The sequence below is a fragment of the Mus musculus genome, chromosome 17, assembly GCF_000001635.26.
Source record: "Mus musculus strain C57BL/6J chromosome 17, GRCm38.p6 C57BL/6J".
In the NCBI taxonomy this organism is placed as follows: domain Eukaryota; kingdom Metazoa; phylum Chordata; class Mammalia; order Rodentia; family Muridae; genus Mus; species Mus musculus.
Window position 1 is genome coordinate 35,969,785 of NC_000083.6, and position 25,715 is coordinate 35,995,499.

Below are 25,715 nucleotides of genomic sequence, written 5' to 3' on the forward strand. Positions count from 1 at the left end.
GCCAGTGGGCGGGCTCTCCATGTAGGCTCCGCCCCGACCCGCGGAGGGTCTGCTGCGCAGACACGTGGGGCAAAGGGGCGTGGCGGCATTGCGGCTTTGGGGGTGTGGCCAGAGACGTCACCTACTTGACTGGAGTGGGCAGCGCGTCATGACCGTCCCAACGCCTAAGCAGCTGATGCTGCGACGCGGTGACACTCAAAGAAGGACATGGTAATTTCCAGGTAGGCAGAAGTAGACATCTGATTGTGTCATCCTAGCTGGTGTCTGGAACTCGCTGTGTAGCTGAGGTTGACCTCCAACCCAGAGAGGCGTTTGCCTTTGGCTCCGGAGTGCTGAGTTTTGTTTTGTTTTGCAGACAAGGTTCTCTGTGTAACACTGGCTGGCCTCTAACTCAGAAATCCGCCTGCCCCTGCCTCCTAAGTGCTGGGATTAATAAGGTGTGCGCCACCACTGCCTGGTAGGAGTGCTGAGGTTTGTCGACACACCCTGTTCTGAATCCTTTTTGTTGTTTAACCAGGGACTCACTGTGTAGTCTTAGGCTGCTCTGAAACTCACAATGTAGTCTTGGTTGGCCTGGAACTCCTAGAATTCCGCCTGCTTTTCTGCCTCTGGGAGAGCCAGGATTACAAGTCTGTACTATTATGCCTGACTGGCCACTTTATTTAAAACAGTACACCTCTTCAGTCATTCTTCACTACTTCTAATCCTATTTTTTTCTAATCCTACGTACTGTAAACTGTATTTAAAGACACCACAGCCAGTCGGCTTAGGAAAGTGTAACCTTACTCGCCCTTGGTTGACATGTCAATAAATATCCAGGTGTACAGATATAACCAAGGAACTCCACCCCAATAACTATTATGCAATGGAACCTGGAGTTTTGTGTGTGTGTGATAATTTTGTCCTAATTGACCTACTGTAATTGCACATAAAATGGCAAGCAATGAGCAGTTGTAAGTTTTGACAAACAAGCCCCCCCCCCCTTTTTTTTGAGACAGGGTTTCTCTGGGTAGCCCTGGCTGTCTTGGAAATCATTGTGTAGACCAGGCTGGCCATGAATTCAGAGATCTACCTGCCTCTGCCTCCCAGGAAGCATATACCTTTCAAACCACAATCAAGAGATGGCTGGCTTTAACGCTAATGACTGACAGGCATGGGGGTTTGGATGAGGGTTTCCACACCTGGGGCAGCTCCTGTCTTCAGTCATGCTCTTCTTTTCCTTATGTAGTCCAGTCTTGCCTCAAGTCCTCTAAGTAGCCAATGATACTCAATTTCCCATTTTCTTGTCTCCCTCCTGAGCTCTGAGATTACACACCTGTGTTAATGTGCCTGGTTTATTTATATGGTCCAAGAATGGAACCTAAGGCAGTGTCACACATACTAGGCAAATGTCCTACCCACTGAACTACATTCCCAGCTCTCATGATGCTTCTGTCCCAATTCATTTTCCAGGATAACCAGATCAGAAGCCATGTCCTAACACATCTGACATAGGTGGTCACTTTCCCTCCATTTCTCCACAGACTTTTTCTCCAGTGGACTGCTCTTCCTCCATCTTATGCTGGTGCCTCTGCCCCTGGGGTTCTAACTTCGATATACATGGGAGCTTAATCTTTGAAAGTCTTTTTTAAAAAAATTACTTCTAAAGGTTTGCTGGCTTATGTGCACTGGGTAAGTGCCTGGTGCCCCAGGAGGGCAAAAGAGGTCCCCAAAAACCCAAGCACTGGAGTCACAAGCAGCTGTAAGCTGCCCTGTGTCCTGGATAGCAAACTCAGGCTCTTCAAGAGCAAATGCTTTTAAAACAGAGCTCTCTCTGACCCAAATGCTTTCATTTTGACTGTTTCTAAACATTTGCTTTTCTTCAACTTCACTATGAGAGCCTATGCTACTGTCGAAGCATAGAAAGTCTCCATTTCTGGAGACATGGCTCAGTGTGTAAGAGCACATGTTGCTGCTATACATAACCCACATGGTGGCTCACAACAACCCAGTGACTCTGATGCATTCTTCTGACCTCCAGAGGTAGCAGGCACACACAGTACGCATATATACAGGGAGGCAAAATATTCATGTAGTAAATAAATCTGAAAACTTTTTTTTTTTTTTCCCCCCGAGACAGGGTTTCTCTGTGTAGCCCTGGCTGTCCTGGGACTCAGAAATCTACCTGCCTCTGCCTCCCAAGTGCTTGGATTAAAGACTTGCGCCACCATGGCCCGGCCAAAAACTTTTTTTTTTTAAAAGATTTATTTATTTATTATATGTAAGTACACTGTAGCTGTCTTCAGACACTCCAGAAGAGGGCATCAGATCTTGTTACGGATGGTTGTGAGCCACCATGTGGTTGCTGGGATTTGAACTCTGGACATTTGGAAGAGCAGTTGGGTGCTCTTACCCACTGAGCCAGCCCCTAAAAACTTTTCAAAAAATCTCCATTTCTAAGTCTGTTTCCCAGCCTGAGTAGACAGGCATGTCCAACCTTTTGACAGTGAGACATAAAGTCATTACAAAGTCTGATATCATCATCTACAGAGTTCACGTGAACTGTTCTCAGACACTGCCTAGATGACTCCACCCACTTCCTCCTGTGAATCCTTCAGACCTCAGCTCCATGCCAGGTCCTGATCTGCTCTCCCCACTGCAATCCTTTCCAGAGTCTAACTTGCTTCTGATGAACTAAGGGAATGAGTGGACTCCCCAACAGCCTGAGAGGCTCCCCTGCACCTGCAAGGACTGCAACAGAGAAATGAGAGAAGATACCGGTTTCCACTGTGTTTATTACTAATATAAAAAAAAGTTAAAAAGAAAAAAAAATCATTCTTAGTTCTCCAACAGCTCTCTCTCCTCTTGTGTGCACACCTCCTGACCCACTTCCGTAGGGCCTGTTCAAAACCCACCATGTTCACTGCTGTTTTCACAGAAAACACGCAGTGCCGGGGAAGGAAGAGGGTCAGAGATGACAGCACTGTTCAGGTTCCATCCAAAGACAGGTGGAGTTTCACAAAGTCAAACCAAAGGGTCGGTGGCCTCACAATGACAGAGCCGAACTAAAACGGGCCAGGCAGGAGCTGTTTGGGGAGGCCCGCCTGAGGCTTTCCAAGACACCACTGGCCAGTCAGACCCAGAATGCCCGACACCAGGAGAGGGCACGATGGGGAGGCAGTCTGAAGAAGTCTCACGTCCTCCCATGTTGGGAGGTAGGTGAACTCCAGAGGGCACCAAGAGCCTCACTTGATTTGGCAGAAAAACTTACTCTAGTGTTGGGAAGTCACACACACACACACACAAAAAAAAACCGCCACGGACACCGAGGAAGGCTACAAAGGGCGTACAGTTTCACAAAGCACAGTGACCACAGGCCTTAGCGGTGGGGTTCATGCTACGGACAGAAACTAGGACGTCCAAAAGCAGGTAGAGGCCGTTCAAGGAGCAAGTCTATACCAGTCACTCAAACTCGACCTCAAGGCCAGACAACCTGGTGCACTTCCTGGCAGCTGCAAACACTGGGGTTTTACGTGAAAGGACTTAAAACAAGCAGCTAGAGGATAAGAGACTGCTCCAGGGCTCTTGGGAACTGAGGGCAATACCGAGGGACAGGTGGACAAATGCACAAGAAACAGCACCAAAGGTTTCCTGTTGAGCAGTCTTTTGGCAGAGGGGAAGATCCAGGAGGCAGTGGAAAAGTAGCAAGATGGGGTCCCGAAGGTCTCTACAGCCTGGATCAGAAGACAGTGTGCACTGTGCACTAGTGACAATCACAGCTCTGGACCTCAAATAGGAGAGATGATGAAAGGGGTGGATGTGTCAGTGCTTGAAGGTGACAGAAGAGCCTTCAAGTAGCTAAGATGGAGCCACAGAGAGTGCATGGCCACTAGGTCAGAGGGCTCCTTCCAGCCTGGGTGGGAAGGCACAGTCTCACAGAGGAGGTCCGTTGACGCCTGGATGGTAGAAGGCACAATGGTCTTCATATCGACAGTGGCCCTTCTTAGAAAAGTGTCGGCAGACAGGGCGGTCAGACTTGTCTGTGAATAAGGGAAAACAGCAGCTTAAAACCTCGTAAGCCGGGCAGTGGTGGTGCACGCCTTTAATCTCAGCACTTGGGAGGCAGAGGCTGGTAGATCTCTGAGTTCAAGGCCAGCCTGGTCTACAGAGTGAGTTCCAGGACAGCCGGGCTACACAGAGAAACGCTGTCTCGAAAATAAGAAAAAACCTAGTAAGAGCTGGGCGAGGTGGCTCACACCTGTGGCTCTAGCATTCAGAAGGCCAAGACAGAAGACTGCCACAAGTTTGAGGTCAACTTGTCCACCCACCCCCAATCAAACACAACTCTTCCTTTCTGACCCCCTCAAAAATCCTAAAATGTAATAGAATGCAGAGCAAAAGCCAAGGTTTCTACTATATACTGTTTACAAGTATTTTGGCTTTCCTTTCTATTTGTGGTGCTAGGAATAGAACACAGGGCCTCAGCATGATCCACACCTTGCTCAATCACTGAGCAAGTCTCCCAGACCACCAAATATTTTAGAAAGACTGTTTTTCTGAGGGAAGAAAAGCGTTCAGGACTATTTGTACCTCTTAAGGCAGCTAGGAAGCTGGTAGTCCAGTGCTAGGACTCCTCAACACGGAGAAGGCCCTGCATAAATTCCCAGTGCTTCTCAGTGAGAGCCCAGAGGAGGAGCTTCCCCAGGCCTGCTGGCACACAGGCCACGGCACAAACGTAACAGAGAGGGCCTGGCCTTACCTTCCATCATCTGGGGGCTGTCCTTGGGTGGGTAGGTATTCTTGACAAGAGACCAGCTTCTGAGCCTTCGTGGGTTTCTCGCCTCTTTGTAAAAGCTTTCCCTAGAGGGACCCCCATGGCCTGGCCCAGGAAAAGGAGGTTCGGCATTGATACCCCACCAACCACGACCATACGGGCTAGATCGAGGACCGAGGCCTCCCCGAATGTAGCCTCTACCCCGGGGAGGAGGCGGGAGACTCAGCAGTGGGGGAATCATCCGTCCCCTTGATCCTGGAGGACCCCTGTGGAAAGCTACAGAGAGAGAGACAGGGAGGTGATTGCTGGGCAGCTTAGTCCTGACAAAAGCCCCGCCCCTGCTTACAACAGCAAAGCACGGACACAGGACTTTTAAAAGTACACAAATTAAGTATCACATCTTCACCTGGATTTCCACTACCGTGTTAAAAATTATGCTTTCTAAGCGCTTTTTAGCCCCTGGTGTGGGGAACTGAACCCAGGACCCTGTGTATGCTAGGCAACTGATTACTCTCATTACTGAGCTAACTCTCCAGCCTCAAAAAAGCCATCCATCTGTATACATCCTTTCGTCTTCTGGAAGGTTGCCACCATCCTAACTTCTGATGTGACAGGTTGTAGATCTACCTGGCTCTGAACTCTGGGCTCTTCTGTTCATCATGAGAGTCAGGTTGTCTGGGTTGGTGGTTGATTTTCTTTTTTTTTTTTTTTTTTGGTTTTTCGAGACAGGGTTTCTCTGTGTAGCCCTGGCTGTCTTGGAACCCACTCTGTAGACCAGGCTGGCCTCGAACTCAGAAATCCACCTGCCTCTGCCTCCCGAGTTCTGGGATTAAAGGTGTGTGCCACCACACCTGGTGGTGGTTGATTTTTTTAAGTGTAGCATCCTATTACATGGACTAATGTGATCTACTGATGATTTAATGGACATGTGGGTATTAACTGGCCACAATAAACAATGCTATGAACATTTTTTTAAAAATGTTTTTTATTAGGTATTTTCCTCATTTACATTTCCAATGCTATCCCAAAAGTCCCCCATACCCTCCCCCCCACTCCTCTGCTATGAACATTTCTATGTGTAGTATAAGTTTCTGTTCAGACTAAATGTGGCAGAGGAATTGCTCAGTAAGAAAATCCCCCCACCCCAAAAAAAGCGTGCCAGGCGTGGAGGTGCACACCTTTAATCTCAGCACTTGGGAGGCAGAGGCAGGCGGATTTATGAGTTCGAGGCCAGCCTGGTCTAAAAAGTGTGTTCCAGGACAACCAGAGCTACACAGAGAAACCCTGTCTCGAAAAACTAAACAAAAAAACAAACAAACCAAAAAAAGAAAATATTATTAAACAGTTTCTGAGTGGTTATCAACTATATGCTGCTCTCCCCCCACCCCCGGCCCTCAAGGTGGCTTTACAGCTTCCAAGCATTGGATGGCTCAGACTTTGTCACTTGGTTGATTTGTTGTGTGTGAAACAAAAATAATATACGTAATAATATGCTCACGTATCACATGTGTGTCTTGTGTCCCTGCAGGCCAAAAAAAGGGTGTTGAAACTAGACCTGTGAGCTGCCTAGTTCTACTAGACCATGTGGTGGTAAAAATGAATCTCAGGTTCTCTCTAATAGCAAGCTCTTTAGCCTAAAAAAATAGATTTCTAAAATTACAGATTAAAACAGATTTCTAAAATTTATGTGTGTGTGTGTTGGGGGTGTGTACACAGATATCATGCTGCATGTGTGACAGAGAGACAACGTGTGGAATTTGGTTCCTCTACTACTTGGAGCCCAAGGATTGAAGTCAGTCTGTCAGGCTTGGTGGCAAGTACTTTGACCTGCAGAGCCATCTTGTCAGCCTGACACACCTCAGCTATTAAGTAAATGGTTTAATACTGTCGGGAAATAGAATCCGAGAACCCTACACTGTAAACCCGAGACCAAAACAGAAACCTTTAACAAACCCCTTCCCTTACATCTCCAACAGTCCCAGTAACCCACATTCTAATGGTTTCTATGAGTCTGACTTCAGACAGCTCATGTGTTTATCTTTATGGGCCCACTTTCTTAATACTGTGTTGAGGTTCTACCAACATTTTCTTCTTTTTTCAAAAAAAAAATATTCCACTGAATGCATATATATACTTTTAGCTTGATGGCAGCCGGGGCTACATAACAACTGTCTCAAAAAAAAAAAAAAAATACAAAAAGACAAGCCTGGTGATGCCTGACTTTAATCCAAAAAGTTGGGGAGCAGAGGCAGGCAGATTTTCTCTGCATTCAAGTCTAGTGTGGTCTGTACAGTGAGCTCCAAACAGCCAAGGCTACACAGTGAGACCTCACTGCAAATAAATAACACAACAAACCAAAACAAACAAAAACTCAAATCCCCAAAGACTATGCTTTCAATTCTTGTAAATATAAACCCAGAAGCGGAACTGTACTTATTTAATTTGTTAAATAGGGTCTCTATGTAGCCCATGCTAGCTTCATAGCGCAAAAGTTCTCCTGCCTCACCCTTCAAAATTGTAGACATGTGCTACCAGGCTTGGCTTATTTTTAGTTTTGTAACAAAGCTCCATACTATACATAGTAGTTATGTGGTTCCATGTCTATCTAGTTAGCAGTGTTATCTGATTAGTATAAGTCTGTGTTATTGATTTAGTTCATTCATAAATACTTCCTTTATGATTAACATATGTGTGTGTGCTTTTTGTCTGTGTGTGCCAGGGGCTGAAAGGTCTCACTGAACCTGGAACACTCTGATTCAACTACACTTGCTAGCCAGCAAGTCCTAGAGTCTGTCTACCTCTGCCTTATCACTGTTGGGCCCAGGTTTTTGCTTTTTACATGGTTGCTAAGATCTGAAATCAGGACTTCATGCTTTTGAAGTAAATACTTCATCAACTGGACCACCTCCCACAGTACCACTCCTCCTGTTCTTCCTCATTTTACTTTTAGATTTTGTTTTGTTTGTTTTTTTTTCAAGACAGGGTTTCTCTGTATAGCCCGGACTAGGCTGGCCTTGAACTCAGAAATTCGCCTGCCTCTGCCTCCCAAGTGCTGGGATCAAAGACGTGCACCACCACAGCCTGGCTACTTTTAAATTTTATAGACAGTGTCTTATATAGGCCAGGGTAACACTGAACTCTGAGCTTTCCTGCTGCCAGTATGCCTGGTCTGTGTGCTGTTTACAAACGCTTACCTACTCTAAGACCATGAGACATGGTTAACTTTTTATAAGAATGTTTATTTTACAATCTGCTTAGAATTGGTGTTTTTATTTGGTACGACTATTACAAAGTCAAAGTTCATAGTTTTACACACAAAAAAAGTCCAATTGAGACAACTTTGTTTACTGACAGAACCACTTCGTTGATTTCATCTTTACACAGAATTCTGTGTTCATATATCTACAGGCCTCCGATTGCACTCAGATAGGGTCTCATGTAGCCTAGGCTAGCCGGTCTCAAATTTGCTATTGCAGGAGAGGCTGGCCAGGAACTCCTGATCCTTCCACATGTTAAGAACTTATGTTGACATTCTGTGAAAACCACAATGTCATAGCTACTGCAGCTTTTCACTAAATCTTGCTATGCCCTCTCACTTTGGTCTTGGTAGTGTCCCATTTAGAGCCTCTATAATGGAGAACATTTATTTCTACACACAAATAAAGACAGACCTAGGAGTTAATCTGGAAGGAAAGTAACATTTTGACAACACCGTATTTCCAAACGGTTAATATATGATCCCTCATTTAGGTACACACAATCCCTGGGCTTTTGTTTAAGTCTTTAGGGGTCCATCCCTTCTCCAGGGCTTAAAACATGAATCAGGGCCCAATTTCTCCTCACCTGACTTGGGATCACCAGGCTTCCCGTTAGCCATGGGGGGAGGGCCCAGAAGGCTGGGTGGTCCTAAGAGCAGACGTGAGAAAACAGCCATCAGAACGGTGCAAAGGACTGATCACCTCGTCCTTACGTGGTCTTATAACACTCAGTTTTTAACCAGGTAAGTCATATATCCACTCAGCAGTGCCGCAAACTCTCACCCCGTCCATCTGCCCGTCCCTCTGCAGAGTTGTTTGAGAGTCCATCAGAGGGTAACAGAGGTCTCTAACAGCTCTTTCCTCACAGTGCTGCATCCACAACATGCCAGTGATTCCACGTACCCCAATCCCTCACCTTAACTGTTGGCCCATCATAGTTTTTTTCTCCTCTCCTTCCCTCGGGGGAGTAGTTCACAGAAGGTTGACCTAACCAGTGGAAGTGTGGTCACAAATTGTCTTCCCGATCATCACAATCTGTAACATCGCTGCCACCCCTCTCCCCCCGCCATTCTGCGGTTGCGCAAGCCAGATGTTTAGCCGAGCCGCCACCTCCCCTGCCTTCTCCAGAAAGGATTAGGAGCCAGATTGAGGTTGAGGGTTCAAGCAAGCGAAGCCCTCAATCCAGGTTCCACCAGCATCCCTCCCCCACCACGTCCCACCCCACCTCCACGCGTGCGCCCTTCCTCCTTCCGTTGGCACCTCCTCCCCCGCATTTCATTCTATCCTAGCCCCCTGGCCGGCTGACAGGCGTGTGCACGCCCTGCCCCTCACCCATGGGGCGCTCATCCTCCTCATCTCCAGGCTCGTCCCGCTCAGACAGTGCGAGATGTTGCTGCTGCTGCGGCAGCGGCGGCGGCTGGTCCTGCTTCTTTCGTTTCGGCATAGCGGCTGCGGCAATGGCTGCAGCAAGATTTGGAGGGCAGTGAGGAAGGGGCACACTAGCTTTCCTTCCGCTTCCGGGTGGGCGATGGGCCGGGTGACCGAGGCGCCCACCATGCCACTTCCGGGAGGTCGTGGATGTGCCGCGGCCGTTCGCTCCTACAAGGTGCCTCGCTCACCCCGCCGCGCGCGTGGGGAAGCTTTGCTCCCCCTTGTGCAGTTCCTCTCCACGTGGGAAAGCACCACCCCATTCCAGTGAGACACCGGACAGGCTTCGGGACTCTGGCGGCACGCGAGAGGCCTGTCGCATCCTAAGGTCGCCACATCCGGGCCCCAGTTACCATGGCAACAACTACAGCCACAACTCCGTGCTCTCTGACCTCTCTCCAAAAGTCCTTGTCCCGCTCGCTTTTCCTCCTCACCCGCGCTCGCACGTGTGGCCAGTGAACCTGCCTCTTCCGCAATCTCCTTACCGAGTCCTGTTGCCGCAGGCCAGTCCACGGGGCAGCCAGTCCACCGGGCAGCCAGCGCAGTCCCGGCTCTCCCGCCAGGGGCCATCCTCTCCAGGCGGCCGCGCGGTGGGGCGTGTCCTCGCCCCGTCGCCCGGCCCCCGCCAGGTGAGTGGCAGCTCCCGGGAGCGCCGGGCGGCGGTGACACGCGTCCCCCCTCCCGCGACTGCCACTTGGTAGCGCCCGTGACGGAGTCGGCTCGGGCCTCCCACGCGCGTCTCCCGCTCGCCGCACCGTGCATCCCGGACCCGCGGACTCTCACGTGCCGCCGCTTGCATCCCCGCCGCCCCGCTCCCCGCTCCCCGCCGCTCGCTGCTGACGTCACCGCGGCCCCGCCTCCCCAGGGCCCCGGGCCGCCGGCGGGGGCTGCCCCGGGGAGTCAGTTGCGGCGGCGGGGAGCTCGGCGGAGGGCGGGCCGGGGCTCCGGGGCCATGCCGAGGAAGAAGCCCTTCAGCGTGAAGCAGAAGAAGAAGCAGCTGCAGGACAAGCGGGAGCGGAAGCGAGGTCAGGGAGGGGGCGGGGCCGCTGCGCAGCTCTGGAGGAGGGCTGTGCCGCGGCACCGCGGGCGGGGGGTGGGTGGGTGGGCTCTCGCGATCCCGCGTGGGCTGCCACGGTGGGGGTTTCCCGCAGCGGCGGGACGGGGAGGGGTGGAGGGTGGGGGATGGGAAACTCTGCTTCTGCTTCTGCTGCTGCTGCCACAGGGCGCTGTGACGACCTCCAGGCCCATCCGGGACGGGGTTGGGGCGCGCGGTTGGGAAGATGGAGCCTCTGGAGAAGTTGGGTCGGCTGAAGAAGAGCTTGTCCTACCGGCTCGGGGGGCTTTAGGTCCCCTAAGAACCGGTCTACACCGGCGTCACCGGCCCCTCCCCTCAGGGCTCCAAGATGGGCTGCGCTCCAGTTCCAACAGCCGCAGCGGTAGCCGGGAGCGGCGGGAGGAGCAGACGGACACGTCGGATGGGGAATCCGTGACCCATCATATCCGCAGGCTCAACCAGCAACCTTCCCAGGGCCTGGGGCCCAGAGGCTACGACCCCAACCGGTAAGCCAAGGAGAAGGGCGCTGGCCGCAGTTTCCCCGCCCTCACCCTTAGGAAAAGCTTCCGATGAAGGATTGAAAGTGGAACTAGTGAGGCTGGAAGCCAAGGAAGGTGGTTCTCCCTGGATGGGCCACAATCTTTCTTGCCTTCCAATGGGGACTGTCAAGAGTTTGTTTAGAGGAGACTTGAACAACCAGGAGAGGAACCTTTGCAGTTTTGTGGTCAGAAGAGGAGATTGTTTGTCACAGGACTCCACTAGATGTGTGGTCCCTTTCCCCTTAGATACCGGCTGCATTTTGAACGGGACAGCCGGGAGGAGGTGGAGAGGAGAAAGAGAGCGGCCAGAGAGCAAGTGTTGCAGCCGGTCAGTGCTGAAGTGTTAGAGTTGGATATCCGGGAAGTGTATCAGCCTGGCTCAGGTGAGTGGGGGCTACTTGTGTATGCCATCAGCCTGGGGAACTTGCTGGCCAGAGAAGGGGTCCAGAAAAAGTCCTCATGCTTATCCGGTCTCTTTCCTTGTTTCCCAGTCCTGGACTTTCCCCGGCGGCCTCCTTGGAGTTATGAGATGTCCAAGGAACAGCTAATGAGCCAGGAGGAGCGGAGCTTCCAGGAATACCTTGGGAAGATACACGGGGCATACACTTCAGAGAAACTCAGCTACTTTGAGCACAATCTGGAGGTGATGGTGGCGTGTTTACTGAGTCGACATACTGTGATCTTAGTGTCCTGGTTCAGGCAGCAGCCAAACTGAAGACAGTCTCTCTTCTGATCTTTTCAGACATGGAGGCAGCTGTGGCGGGTGTTAGAGATGTCTGACATCGTCCTGCTCATTACTGACATCCGACATCCGGTGAGGACTTTGAAAGGTTTGCAAGGGGGAAAGGGGATGATTCTAGTATGAGAGTGTTCTGAGGCAGGAATTGGAAGGCAGAGAGATCTTTGTTTGTTTGTTTGGTTGGCTTTCAAGACAGGGTTTCTCTGTATAGCCCTGGCTGTCCATACTGGTCTACAAAAGTGAGTTCCAGGATCTACAAGGAGATCCACCTGCCTCTGCCTCCCGAGTGCTGGGATTAAAGGCGTGCGCCACCACGCCCGGCCAGAGAGCTCTTTTTACACCTTTTGGTGGGTGTGTGTGAAAGGCTCTGATTTGCAGGTGCTTGCCATCCCACTTGTAGACGGTATGCTTGGAATTGGGAAGCCACAGAGGTCAACCTTGGTGTTCCTCAGGCAATGGCACCATTTGCATTTCCTTTTGTTTTGCTCTGCTCTGCCACCGAGGATGAAGCCCTGGGCCTTGCATCTTGCTCGTACTAGGCCTGAGCTTTTTACCACTGAGTCGCACCCCAGCCTCAGGAGCTGAACTTTTTATTCATCTCTGATCCTTGTCACATGCACATATGATGTACACAGCCATACACACCTAACACAGACATGTACACGCGTGCATAGAGCTGTGTACTTCTTACCTGGTCCCTGTCCCTGTTCCTGACTGTCATCACCTCAGTGCACTCAGATATTGTCAGACTTGCCTCCATTTCTCTCATCATGACCTGCAGGAAGCTCCCTGAGGCCTGCCCAGGTTGTTATTAATACCTGCTTTGCCTTCCCTGCTTGGTGCGGCTGGGTTAACTGTTTTCACCACAGAATCTACTTCTGCCAGAGCTGTGCCTGGTGACAGGGAGCTGGGGTCAGCAAACTCTTGACTCGCTTCTTGTCACTCTGTCCTCTTATCAATTGTGTCACAGGTTGTGAACTTCCCACCAGCACTTTACGAGTATGTAACTGGAGAGCTTGGGCTGGCCCTGGTGCTGGTCTTGAACAAGGTGGACCTGGCCCCGCCGGCTCTCGTGGTTGCCTGGAAGCATTATTTTCACCAGTGCTACCCCCAGCTCCACATTGTCTTGTTCACCTCTTTCCCTCGGGACACGCGCACTCCACAGGAGCCTGGTGGTGGTGAGTGAGCTGCAGAGAAGGTGTTGGCGGGTGTGTGTGTGTGTGTGTGAGAGTGTGTGTGTGTGGTGGTGGTGGTGGGGGGGGGGTCCGGGGCGGGGCAGGGGGGGGGAGGATGAGCAGGGGTTGGGGAACAGAGAGGTTGGTTGGCAAGGGCACCTGATGTGGGCCTGAGGGCAGCAGGAGAAAGAGGCACATCTTCACTCTCTCATCTCAGTCTTGAAGAAGAATCGGAGACGGGGGAAAGGATGGACTCGGGCACTGGGACCAGAGCAGTTGCTGAGAGCCTGTGAAGCTATCACTGTGGGGAAAGGTATGTAGTCCTTGGAGGGAAGGCTCTGGATGCCCCTCTAATATACACACTTAGGAAAGTTGTAGAATAAGGTCCCCCACCCCCACCCCTCGCCAGATGGTGGGAAGGAGAGAGTCAGGAGTGGGCAGGGGCCTCTGTGGTTTGATGTCCTGAGAAGTCGTAGATGTGCTGATGGAGAGACTCCATCTGTGACTCCAGAGTGGGGTCCTGAGAAAGCTGGGGAAACTCTGGTCTGCCACAGTACACATTGGCACTCCATGATTCTTGGCATGATGGTGACATCAGCTGTGTGTTCATGAACCATCGTGGCCCGGGGATGAGGGAAACGTCCTCTGTTTTCTTCTTCAAACAGTGGACTTGAGCAGCTGGCGCGAGAAGATTGCTAGGGACGTGGCTGGAGCCTCCTGGGGTAACGTCTCCGGTGAGGAAGAGGAGGAGGAAGACGGGCCAGCAGTACTGGTAGAGCAGCTGACCGACTCAGCCATGGAGCCCACAGGCCCCTCCAGGGAGCGCTACAAGGATGGGGTGGTGACTATTGGCTGTATAGGTAAGGACTCAGCAGCCTGCCGTAGTGGCCTTCTTAGGCTCTGTGTTTTCAGTATTTGTAGAGGAGGGAGGTAGGCCTGTCTGGATTTACGTCCTTCAAAGAACAGCCTTTGTCGTTGGCCCTGGGGAACAGAGAAGGGTGCCTACTGCGGTGCAGAAGTTCTGTCTCTTGTTGGCTCTGTCAACGCAATCGAGTCCTTAAGCTGTTGAGTCACTTGAGAATGAGGTTGCTGATGCACAGTTTAAAGATGGAGGTGAGCTGTGGCCTGCTGAGCCTCACAGGGCCTGGCAAGTCACGAGAGTGGTGACAGTGGCGACTGTTAAAGTCTTCGCACTGCCTGGTGCTCTGAGTGACCCGTAGTTACTCATTTTTCAGTTGTGGATACTGGTTTCTAGGACAGGGGTCCTTAAGTCTCAGCTGGAGGCCAGCTCGTGTCAGCTCCTCCTGGGAGGAAGCCCTTTTCCGAGTGGTCAGGGAGTATCTCCCTGGGTAAGAACTGTGTCACAAGCTCAGCCTGGTGGTACTCACCTTCCGTCCCAGCGCTTGGAGGCAGAGGCAGGCGAATATTTAAGTTCAAGGCCAGAATGGTCTACACTGGACAATGAAACCCTGTCTCTTGAAAGGAAAAGAGCTTTGTTCAAGCAGCAGTTCTCACCCTGTGGGTCACCGCCCCTTTAGGGGTCATGTTTCATTTTACATTAGGGGCTTACATTACAATTCATAACAGCAGTAAAATCACATTTGCAAATTAGTGACGAAAATAACTGTATGTTGGGGCTTACTGCAGTGTGAGTGTGAGGAAGGTTGAGGGCCATTGCAGTACAGGAGAGGGTACAAGAAGTGAAAAGAGACCTTGTCATTATTATCTTAGATGTTTGTGGACTTTTATTTTGTTTTAGATTTTTTTTTCTCCACGTGGTTTTGGTTTTTTTTTAAGGTTTTTTGAGACAGGGTTTCTCTGTGTAGTCCTAGCTGTTCTGGAACTCACTCTGTAGACCAGGCTGGCCTCGAACTCAGAAATCCGCCTGCCTGCCTCTGCCTTCCAAGTGCTAGGATTAAAAGGTGTTCGCCACCACTGCCCGGCCTCTATGTGTTTTGATGTTTTGCCTGCATATATATATAATATATATATATATATATATATATATATATATATATATGTGTGTGTGTGTGTGTGTGTGTGTATCTGGTTCCTGCAGAGGCCAGAAGAGGGCAGTGGATCCCCTTAAGTTGGGATTGTGGACTGTTGGAAGCCACTGTGTGGGTCTTGCATGGGCTATGACTTCTCTCAGCCCCGAAACAGCCTTCTGCTCTGGCAGTTTGGATCTTAGTTCTAGTTATATTCGAAGCCAGTGGTGGAACGGCAGGATCTGGTTTCATTTAGAAGTTTGTTCTTTGCTGAGTGGAGTGAAAGATAGGTGGGAGATGGACAAGAAGGGAAGATGTGAGTCCGGAGGACAGCCAAGAGCTGCTGAGAGGAGTTGGGCGTGGTGCTCACCCTTCATTTCCAGAGCCTGGGAGGCCAGGGCGTGAGACTTAGGAGAGTGTGAGGTCAGCCTAGACTGTGTAGGGAATTCCAGGCCAGCTTGGGCTACAGGTTGGGACCCATCTCAAAAAGAAAAAGGAAAACCAGCCCCTCACCCCCCAATAGTTGCTCAGAGGGAGGTGATGGAGGCATAGGGGGCTGGGACAGAAACATGACGTGAAGGTGGGGAAAATGGCCTTGCTGGTGGCTGTACTTGGCACCAGAGAAAGAAAGAGCAATGAAGGTGGTTTGTTTGTTTGTATGTTTGTTTGTTTAAAAACTCATGGGGCTGGGACTCCTGAGTGGAGAGCGTGGGAGAGAAGCCAGGTGGAGGGCTGGAGAGCGGAGAGGAGAGAACTAAGGAGCTCCTGGGAGCTGTCCCACGTGGAGAGGCTCAATAGCTGTGAGTGAGGGGTCTGGAGCTTAGAGAAAGGAGAACTGGGGCTTGGGGTGCAGTCGGGATTTCAGTTTAAGGAGCCACTGGGAAATATGCAGAGTACTTAATGCCATAGAACAGGAGAAGGTAGGTGAGGAGAAAGCTTGAGGGCTGAGGCAGAGCAGCAGTTAGTCTGGGCAAAGCAGAAGGAGAATGGGAACCAAGAAGAGTCTGGAAGTGAAGTGGACACAGTGCCTGAAGTCTCACATCTGTGGAGCAGGGCTGACAGCTGCTGGGAGCCTGAGGAGGAGGAGTGGCCACCCCAGAAACAGCATCCTCTGCATGGGTCCACCTGGGTAGAGTCCAGAGGCTGCAGGGTGGCACCGGCTTACCCTGAATACTCATGAGGGTCTTGAGAGCAGGGAGCAGGAAGGACACTCACCTCACCAAGTCAGGATGAGGCTCTGTATTAGGAGATGGGCAGATGCACCTCCAAAGAAAGTGCTGTGCTCAGGTCCGGCCCAGTGTACTAGGATCTCCAAAGCTGCTGTGTATTTTTTTTTTTTTTTTTGTCTGTGTTCAAGCGTTCAGTCAAAGGGGCTGGAGAGATGGCTCAGGGATTAAGACCACTGACCGCTCTTCCGGAAGACCCTGGTTCAGTTCCCAGTACGCACTGGTAGCTCACAGATGTCTGTAACTTCAGTCCTAGGGGATCAGACTCACACAGACACATGCAGGCAACAACATACTCAATGCACATAATATAAGATAAATAAGCTACCAAGAGGACAGTCACCAGGGGAACTCAGTAATTGGTAACACACATAGCTGAGTCTTTAGGGTTGTGGGTTTGTTTTTGTTTTATGTGAGGTTTCTGTTGTTTCTAAACAGTCTCACTGTGCAGTTTAGGCTGTCCTCAAACTCTGAGCTATCTTTCTGCCTCAGCCTTTGAAGTGCTGGGATTACAGCCACGTGTCATCACACTGGGCTAGGAGTTTTACTCGGAGAACAGAAAAGTCTGCTAGTCAGAGGGGAGCTGTCTCCTCTGCTACCCCTGGAGAAAAGGTAGCCTGGTGTGCTCAGAAGGAGCTGGCCAGCTTGTGCATCTCCTCTCAAGTGCTGTGTGTGGGCGGAGCTGTGTGCCACAGGGCTGGGCTTTTGTCAGGTGACTGAGATGCAGGACCAGGAGCTCAAGGGCAGTGTCTCGGACTTCCAGATTGCTGGATCCTGGACCTGGAGGTAGATCAGAAGAAAAGTAGACGTGCTGAGTGTGGCATAGGCTCGAGCTCACTTTTCTGTTGCTGTAAAGACACACGACTAAGGCAGCCAGTAAAGGAGATACTTCACTGGGAGCTTGTTTACCGTTTCAGAGGATGAATCCATGACCGTAATAGCAGGGAGCATGGCAGCAGGCATGGTAAGAGGGAGGGAGGAGAGGAAGGAGGAACGGGTGGACAGACCAACTGATAGACAGACCAGAGAGACAGAGATATAGAGAGTTTGGGTCTAATGTGGAATTTTGACTCCTCAAAGCCCACCCCTAGTAACATACCTCCTCCAGCAAGGCCATACTTTGTAGACTAGTGGTGCTCAACCTGTGGGTCCTGACTCGTGTGTGTGTGTGTGTGTGTGTGTGTGTGTGTGTGAAGTTCGCACATCAGATATCCTGCATGTCAGATATTACAGTACAATTCATGACAGTAGCAAAAGTGTAGTTATGAAGTAGCAACAGTAATTTTGTGGATGGGGGTTCACCACAGCATCAGGAACTGTATTAAAGGGTCATAGCATTAGGAAGGTTGAGAACCACTGTCCTAGTCCACCCCAAAACGTTCCCACCAGCTAGGGGCCAAGCATTCAAATATCTGTGCCTCTGGGGGCCATTCTCATTCAAACCAGCACAGTGTTACCATGCTGGAGCCCCAACCACTGCTCAGCTTCTCTGGCCCACAGTCCTTTGCATTGCCTTTCTAGGTTTCCCCAATGTGGGGAAGTCCTCTCTGATCAACGGGCTGGTGGGGCGGAAGGTGGTGAGTGTCTCCAGAACGCCAGGCCACACCCGGTATTTTCAGACCTACTTTCTGACCCCCTCTGTGAAGCTCTGTGACTGCCCGGGCCTTATCTTCCCCTCGCTGCTGCCCAGGCAGCTGCAGGTATGTGGTAGAAAGGGGCTGGATCTGGGTGGGGAGGAGAGAGGGTGGACCTGTGCAAGGTGCTAAGTGCTGTTTCCACAGGTTCTGGCTGGAATCTACCCCATTGCCCAGATCCAGGAGCCCTACACTTCTGTGGGCTACCTGGCCTCCAGAATCCCCGTGCAGGCCCTGCTGCACCTGCGCCACCCAGAGGCAGAGGACCCTTCGGCTGAGCACCCCTGGTGTGCCTGGGACATCTGTGAAGGTGGGCTTCCTGGCCTCTCCCTTTTGTCTCTTGTCTACCCTGTCCTCCCCACTCAGATTCTGGCCGCAAGAAAGGAGTTGTCTGCTTGCCCCTAAATTTCTTTACTCTGCTACAATCAAGAACTCTTCCCTGGACTGTGTGGAACACTGAAAAGACTGGGCGTGGGGCTGACGGGACTGGAGCCTGGTTCCCGGGTGTCCCTGACTTACTGTTTTCTCTGTTTAGCTTGGGCAGAGAAACGTGGTTATAAAACGGCCAAGGCAGCTCGAAATGACGTGTACAGAGCGGCCAATAGCCTACTTCGCCTGGCAGTGGATGGCCGCCTCAGCCTATGTTTCTACCCTCCTGGTTACAGCGAACAGAGAGGTGAGAGCCCACGTGTTCTCCACGGTCCCTACTGAGGGGTCAGCCTCAGGGTAGACCTCAAGGCCAGCCAGGGCTACTCTGGGCAGTTCTGGTGATAGTTTACTGATGTGCAAATGGGTGGCTGTGGGGACTTGAGGGCATGCAGGAACTTTGTCAGCTCTGCAGGTAGGCAATCATGTGAGGGGTGCGTGCCAGCATTTGAAGACTTGCCTTTGCCTTCACCTCTGCCCCAGCTCGTTTGCTCAGACATCTGTTTGTGTTCCTCAGGCACCTGGGAGTCTCACCCAGAGACTGCAGAGCTGGTGCTGTCGCAGGGCAGGGTGGGGCCGGCAGGTGATGAGGAGGAGGAAGAGGAGGAGGAACTGAGCAGCTCCTGTGAGGAGGAAGGAGAGGAGGACCGGGATGCAGATGAAGAGGGAGAAGGAGATGAGGACACCCCAACTTCAGATCCTGGGTCCTGCCTAACAGCCCGAAACCCGTATGCCCTGCTCGGGGAGGATGAGTGCTGAGCCCCACCTGGTACCACGTCCCCCTCAGCAGCTTTGCTTCTGGGCTGAGCTGGAGGTGTCTTCCCTTTGCCACCCTGATTGTGAATAAAGATTGTCTGCTTTGTAGCCCCTTCCCCAGGTGGCCTGAGGTGAGAGCGGTCGGTGTGGGCTGACCGCTGTGGGAGGCTTTTTGCCTTTCTTCTTCATTCTCTTTGGGAAGCAGAGCTATCTGAGGCCGCTGCCCACTCTCTCACATAGCACTTTAGGAATCCCCATGGACAGAGGAGGTCTATGGCAGGCTCACCTGGTATTAGCCCTCCTCTCCTTCACTTCAACAGAGTCCTGTTACCCCCTGTTGCCTGGCCTTGGTTTTACGAGCGCTTTGTGGGTGAAGGAGCCGTGGAGGTGTGTCACCACGGAAGCTTTTTATAGGGATTTTCTAGACTCAGTGAACATTTATCAAATCTGTGTCTGGGACTGTGCTAAGTACAAAACCCTTTGTATGGTGCCGGAGCCAGGACTGCTCGTGACCCAGACCTCATGGAGCACAGACTTTGGGATTAAGATGGGTGTGTGAAGGTTCTCCAAATTCTGGGGACCTGTGGATTATATTCTGGAACTTACTGATACTGAAATGTAAATATGACAAAAAGCTTGTGAAAAAAAATTAATGAAACGTGTGCAGGCGGAGACTTAATTATAGCAAACAGCATTCACTGTTGGAGCAGAGCGGCTCTTTAAGTCGCGTCAGGTCCCATTAAGAGCATGGGAGCAAAGAGCGCCAGCTGTGCAGACCCAGTTCTTGAGCCCATTTGCTCTGGTTTGGGGGTGGAGTTCAGACTGTTTAAGGTCTGACCCAGAAGTTGGCAGGTGGCTGGGGCCATCTTTAGGAGTTCTCTGTATCCAGTGGAAATGAGAACCCTGGGCTGAATTCCTGGTGAAAAAGGAGGCAGCCACAGTGTTGTCCAGTTGGGTGGTAGCACAGACTGCAGGGTGTGGCTTGCTCTGTAGAGGCATCTCCTTCAGGGCCTGGGTCAGTAGCATGTTCTCCAGTGCCAGCGCCAATCTGCCAACCGAGAGAAAGGAACTCGAGAAGAGGCTGAGGCCCCCGGCCATGAATTCCTAAAATGTTCACTCCCTTCAATGGCTCCAAGAAGGACATGATGAGTCCTGTAACCTGCACTGCCATACGGAGTTAGAACCACACCATGTGACCGTGCATGAAGGTTATGTACCCAGAATGTTAGAAAGGAGGAAAAGGCGCAACTAAGAAAAATCCAGTCTCTAATCTAGGGCTCTTTGGCCTCACAAACAACACACAGTTGGCCGTTGTGTCTGCCCCTTGATGCTTGTGTTCCCTGTCCTCTGTTGACTCAAGGTTCCCCATGGGTGTTTGGGTGAGTTGGGTTGGGGTGGAGTTGACATGGGGAGCCGTATGGACTTGAGCTGGAGACCTCACTAGAACCATTATTATTATTATGAATTTTTTTTTTCTGAGACAGGGTTTTTCTGTGTAGCTCCAGCTGTCCTGGAACCCACTTTGTAGACCAGGCTGGCCTCGAACTCAGAAATCTGCCTGCCTCTGCCTCCTCTGCCTCTGCCTCCTCTGCCTCCTCCGCCTCCGCCTCCGCCTCCGCCTCTGCCTCTGCCTCCTCTGCCTCTGCCTCCTCTGCCTCTGCCTCCTCTGCCTCTGCCTCCTCTGCCTCTGCCTCCTCTGCCTCTGCCTCCTCTGCCTCTGCCTCCTCTGCCTCTGCCTCCTCTGCCTCTGCCTCCTCTGCCTCTGCCTCCTCTGCCTCTGCCTCCTCTGCCTCTGCCTCCTCTGCCTCTGCCTCCTCTGCCTCTGCCTCCTCTGCCTCTGCCTCCTCTGCCTCTGCCTCCTCTGCCTCTGCCTCCTCTGCCTCTGCCTCCTCTGCCTCTGCCTCTGCCTCTGCCTCTGCCTCTGCCTCTGCCTCTGCCTCTGCCTCTGCCTCTGCCTCCCGAGTGCTGGGTTTAAAGGCGAGCGCCATCATGCCCGGCCCATTATTTTTTTTTTAAAGGCTTAGATCTCACTGCATTCCTGGACTTGCGGTGTAGAACAGGCTGGCTTTGAACTCACGTGGATCTGGAGGCAGCTCACTCCCAAAGGAATTGGGATATGTGTGCTCAGTCAGTGTTCCTATCTTGCTCATTTTATAGGAAAACAATACCAGGCAGAGCTGTCTTAGTGACAGAGAGGTCAGGGAGAAGAAAGGCCATCTGAGGCTGGGGAAAGACTGAGAGGAAGAACATGTGTTCAGTATCCCTCCCTCCTGTGCTCGGGTATCATAGCCATCCTCACTCCCTCGCTTTGGCTGTGGTCGAACTGGGCTCTGGCATGTGGCTAGCCAGTCTAGCGTTCTTTCTACAGCTCTCATTCTGAAGCAGGGAGCGAGCCGGGAGTGGTCCAGGTGAGTTAAGTCATTAGCCCCAACCAACGAGGGAACCAACAAAAGTTAGCCGGCAACTATTTGCCAGAAGTCGTGGGACCAATTCTGTATATTCTTTTTCAATACAGTGTCTTAACTCCAGCAGACCATAGAAGAGCCACCACTGCTAGCACAACTTATTCACATGTAGCTAGAGTGAACCCCCCAGGACTCACTTACCCACTGAACAGTCTCTGAGTTATTAGTACCTGTCAATCACTGCTAAGGGGTAAGAAGGATATCACTGCTAAGGGGTAAGAAGGATAAACAGCCCTTGTGGAAGCCGGGCGTGGTGGCGCACGCCTTTAATCCCAGCACTTGGGAGGCAGAGGCAGGCAGATTTCTGAGTTCGAGGCCAGCCTGGTCTACAGAGTGAGTTCCAGGACAGCCAGGGCTATACAGAGAAACCCTGTCTCGAAAAACAAAAACAACAACAAAAAATAGCCCTTGTGGAGCGCATGGTTTGTTGAGTGATGAAAGTAATACTTTTTTTTTAAGTGTGCTAAATGCTGGGAGAAGAGTGACAAAAGATCCCCGGGGTCCTGCTCAGGAAGTGTTGACATGGCTGGACACTGTGCCCTCCATCTCTGCTCTTTGGATTGGAGCTCATTGATTGGCTAAAATGTCTGGCCAATGAGCTCCAGGAATCTTCCTACCACTTATCTCCCAAGCGCTAAGGTGAACAAACAGCTGGCTTTTTAAGTGCTGGTGGTCCCAACTCAGGCCTGTAAGCCATCTTCACAGCTCTGGACGCTGGATCTTCGCGAGGTTGTGCAAGGCTGAGAAAGAACAGCTGTTTCTGGTGCTATGGGAACCCTGACGGGGAAGCCAGTCTCCTCGAGTCTGACTCAACAGCCTAGAGGAGCAGAGAGGTTCGCGCAGGCCAAACTAAACACTGGGCTAGAGGGGTTCCACAGATGCGGGTCCAGGAAGTGTGTTCTAGCTGAGGGGCTGTTTCTACCATACAGGAGGGTGGAGAGAAACGGTGTACCATGGACAGTAACCCTGGGCACCGAAGAAAGAGGAGAACATACAAAAGGTAGGTGGAAGTGAGAGGGAACGCAGTGTGTGCATTGGTGGTGTAAAGACGCGTTCTGGGGCAACGAGTGCAAGGAGTTAGGAGAGGTTGTAGAGGTCTCCGGCCACGTTAGTAATATTTATTTAGTTTGTTTATATGAGTACACTGTAGCTGTCTTTAGAGACAGCAGAAGAGGGCATCAGGTCCCATTACAGATGGTTGTGAGCCACCACGCGGTTGCTGGGAATTGAACTCAGCTCTTAACCATTGAGCCAGCTCTTCAGTCCCCATTTTAAAGAACGAATCCGTGAAGGTAGGCATGGTGGGACACACCTTTAATTCCAGCACTCGGGAGGCAAAGGCAGTTGAATCTCTGTGAATTTGAGGCCAGCCTTATCTTACAGAGTGAGTTTCAGAACAGCCAGGGCTGTTAAACAGAAATCCTGTCTGGAAACAAAACAGAAAACCCATAGAGCTGGGTGTGGTGGGGCACACCTTTAATTCCAGAGCTTGGAAGGCACAGGCAGATCTCTGAGTTTCAGTCCAGCCAGAGCTCCACCATGAGACCCTGTTGGAAAAAAAAAATAATAAAAATTTAACCCTAGGACTAAAAGGCAGGGAAATAATTGGCTGTAGACCACTGTGTTTGCAACTTGGACATTTATTTGGAAGGGGAAAGTGACCAGAGGGTTTTATAGCCATCCTAGAAGGAAAATGAACCAGAAACAGTGGGGGAAAGACTGTTTGACTGTTTGATAGATGGACAGGCTGTTGGATTGCTTCTCTCTCTCTCTCTCTCTCTCTCTCTCTCTCGTGTGTGTGTGTGTGTGTGTGTGTGTGTGTGTGTGTGTGTGTGTTGGTGATGGAGTTGTAGAGTAAGGGAACAGAGTGTAGCATGGCTCTAGTTTGGCATGTTTGTTATGGGCGATCTCCAGAGACAATATATGCAGACAGTATATGCAAGCACAGCTTGGGGAAGAGATGCTGGCTGGAGACATTGGGCACCATCAGCATAGAGGTGGGAGGAGAGGAATAGGTCATCTTCAGAGTGTAGTGTAAGCTGAGAACCTGTGTAGGAAGAGAGGAGAATTTGCAGGCGTCTTACTTCTTGTCTGGGAAGAGGAGTAAGCCAGTTAGAGAAAACCAGGAATGTAAAGGGGAGGGAGGAGAGAAGGCCCAGAGGAAGACGATGGAGGTTGAAGGTAATTGGGTTGGGGGTGGGGGGTGGGCAGGGTCAGGGTGGCATTGAACATTGTGGTGCAGTGGACCCATTGAAGAGATGAGCTTGAAGGCCCCATATAGCGGATAGAGGTGCAGGCATTGGAATAAGGATGTAATTGTCAAGTAATTTGGCTATGGGGTGGAGAGAAGGCTCAGCAATTTAGGAGCACTTGATTCTCTTCCAGGGTTTCTAGCATTCACACCCAGCAGCTCACAACAGCCTATAACTGGTGGTGACGTTCAGATAGCTGTGCGGCTACAGCTCATCTTTATGTTGAAATATTATGTATCAGTAGGTAGTAAGTAATGAGTAGCTGCAACAGCAGGAAAAACACTTGGAACTCAAGATCCCCACAGCCTTGGGTAAAGGGTCGGTCCACCGCACCTGCGACTCCGCAGTGCCACCTGCTGGTCAAGATGCGTCATGGCTGCGCAGAGGAAACCCTGACGTCGCGCGACGTTCGATGGAGCTGGGCTGTGGTGCACCCCTTTAACCCCAGCTTTTCAGGCTGAGACAAGAGGATTGCTGTGAACAGATAGGCTATCCTGGGCTAAATAACAAGACCTTATCTCATACCACAAATAAAAATTATCTTAGAGCTATTGCGTTGCTGCTGTTTTGAAACCGTTTAGCTTCGTTCTTCTACTCGTAGCAGATTTCAATGGTTGGAAAAAGTCATTTATTTATTTATTTATTTATTTATTTATTTATTTATTTATTTATTTATTTATTTATTTATTTGGTTTTATTTTTTGAGACAGGGTTTCTCTGTGTAGCCCTGGCTGTCTTGGAATTCACTCTGTAGACCAGGCTGGCCTCGAACTCAGACACCAACCTGCCTGCCTAGTGCCGAGTGTTAGGATTAAAGGTGTGTGCCACCACGGCCAGCTCGAGATAATTTCTAATACCATCTGACAGTCCATTCTTTGGGTGAAATGGTCCCCCATAGGTTCAAGTGTTTGAACGGTCGGTCCCCAGCTGCTAGCGGTTTTTGGGGAACCTTTAAGAAGGTGGAGCCTTGATAGCGGAAGTCCCACCCAACGGGTGAAGAAGACGGATGTGTTTCGCCCGTGGGCTTGGCTTTGCGTCTAGTCCGGCGTCGCAGACCGGTTTCGCCATGTCTCTTCCTCAAACGGTAAGCCCACGAAAACCTTTTAAAGTCGCTGTTTGTTTGTTTTGGTCAGAAATGTCGGTTATCAAATCTAGAAAAGCGTACAATCGTCAAGCCTTCGCAACTTGAAGCGCCTACTATAGTATTTTTCATTTTAATTTTCTCGGCTCAACTAAGCTTACTTAGTAGATTTATTCATTCATTTCAGGACAGGTTTTCTCTGTGTAGCCCTGACTTTCCTGGAGCTCGATCTGTTGACTAGGCTGGCCTCGAACCCAGATCTATCTGCCTAGGCCTACGGAGTGCTGGAAATAAAGACCTGCACCACCATGCCCGGCCCTCATTAGATTTTAATTTCCCCAGCTTTATTTATTTAGGTGTAAGTGACAAAAATTGCACACGTTTGAAATATATAACGTGGTGTGTTAAAACACATTGTTTAGGGCCGCGGAGGTTGCTTAATCGGTAAAGAGCTTGCTTTGTAGCACAGGACCTCCGAGGTTGATCATCGGAAATCGCTTTAAAAATGTGAGCGTGGTGGCTTGTTATGAAAACCCAGCTGGGAGGAAGACAGGCCGATCCCCGGGACTACTCGGGACTACTCGGTGAACCGCAGTAGCCTAAGTAGTGAGTCTTAGAGGAAAAAAAAATGGAGGCTGTGTTAGGAAAGATACAGTTGTCCTCTGGTCTCCACTCTTCACACCTTATAAAGGGAATGGTGGTAGGCACGGTGTCTCACTCCTTTAATGCCAGCATTCAGGAGGTGGATTTCTGTGAGGTCAGGATGAATGAGCCATGGAAGAGATTAAGCCAGTTACTCAGAGAACTCGATATTGGTTTTTTTTTTTTTTGGAGGGGGGGGGACTGGGGGGGGGGCGGTCTTGCTATGTAGTAGGGTCTGGCCTGGACTCTGTCTGCCTTTGCCTATTGAACGCTAGGATTAAAGGCATTCGCCACCATGTC

The 25,715-nt window shown here is 50.8% G+C and overlaps 2 protein-coding genes and 2 long non-coding RNA genes across 16 annotated transcripts in view; 3 read left to right on the top strand and 1 right to left on the bottom strand.

Moving 5' to 3' along the window:
• Positions 1 to 2,754, top strand: Gm32655. Of its 2 annotated transcripts, none has more exons than XR_003952395.1 (2): positions 1 to 221; positions 1,524 to 2,754. It is a non-coding gene; the product is annotated as a predicted gene, 32655 (long non-coding RNA). The 2 variants fall into 2 exon arrangements; XR_385568.4 differs by having other exon boundaries at positions 2,530 to 2,754.
• On the bottom strand, positions 2,755 to 10,460 carry Prr3 (proline-rich polypeptide 3). Of its 12 annotated transcripts, NM_001282013.2 has the most exons (6): positions 9,924 to 10,460; positions 9,343 to 9,471; positions 8,927 to 8,997; positions 8,597 to 8,659; positions 4,739 to 5,029; positions 2,757 to 4,019 (listed from the first exon to the last, which is right to left on the bottom strand). In NM_001282013.2, exons 4-6 carry the CDS (start codon positions 8,628 to 8,630, stop codon positions 3,913 to 3,915), a joined length of 432 nt encoding a protein of 143 aa, NP_001268942.1. In that variant the 5' UTR covers positions 8,631 to 8,659; positions 8,927 to 8,997; positions 9,343 to 9,471; positions 9,924 to 10,460; the 3' UTR covers positions 2,757 to 3,912. The 12 variants fall into 12 exon arrangements, 11 of the variants coding, with proteins under 11 accessions (XP_030105982.1, XP_006525126.1, NP_001268942.1 ...); XM_030250122.1 differs by lacking the exon at positions 4,739 to 5,029 and having other exon boundaries at positions 2,755 to 4,019; positions 9,924 to 10,213; XM_006525063.3 differs by lacking the exons at positions 8,927 to 8,997; positions 9,924 to 10,460 and adding an exon at positions 9,565 to 9,644 and having other exon boundaries at positions 2,755 to 4,019.
• Positions 10,171 to 19,678, top strand: Gnl1 (guanine nucleotide binding protein-like 1). Its single transcript, NM_008136.2, has 12 exons — positions 10,171 to 10,463; positions 10,833 to 10,998; positions 11,278 to 11,414; positions 11,523 to 11,674; positions 11,774 to 11,845; positions 12,741 to 12,948; positions 13,163 to 13,258; positions 13,611 to 13,805; positions 17,681 to 17,859; positions 17,941 to 18,103; positions 18,329 to 18,469; positions 18,737 to 19,678. The coding sequence occupies exons 1-12, from the start codon at positions 10,391 to 10,393 to the stop codon at positions 18,976 to 18,978; spliced, it is 1,824 nt and encodes a 607-aa protein (NP_032162.2). The 5' UTR covers positions 10,171 to 10,390; the 3' UTR covers positions 18,979 to 19,678.
• Positions 19,679 to 24,719: 5,041 nt separating this feature from the next.
• Positions 24,720 to 25,715, top strand: part of A930015D03Rik (RIKEN cDNA A930015D03 gene) — a 43,671-nt gene continuing 42,675 nt past the window's right edge. The window contains exon 1 of the long non-coding RNA NR_015618.2: positions 24,720 to 24,776. This is a non-coding gene — a long non-coding RNA (RIKEN cDNA A930015D03 gene). The remainder of the gene's footprint in view (positions 24,777 to 25,715) is intronic.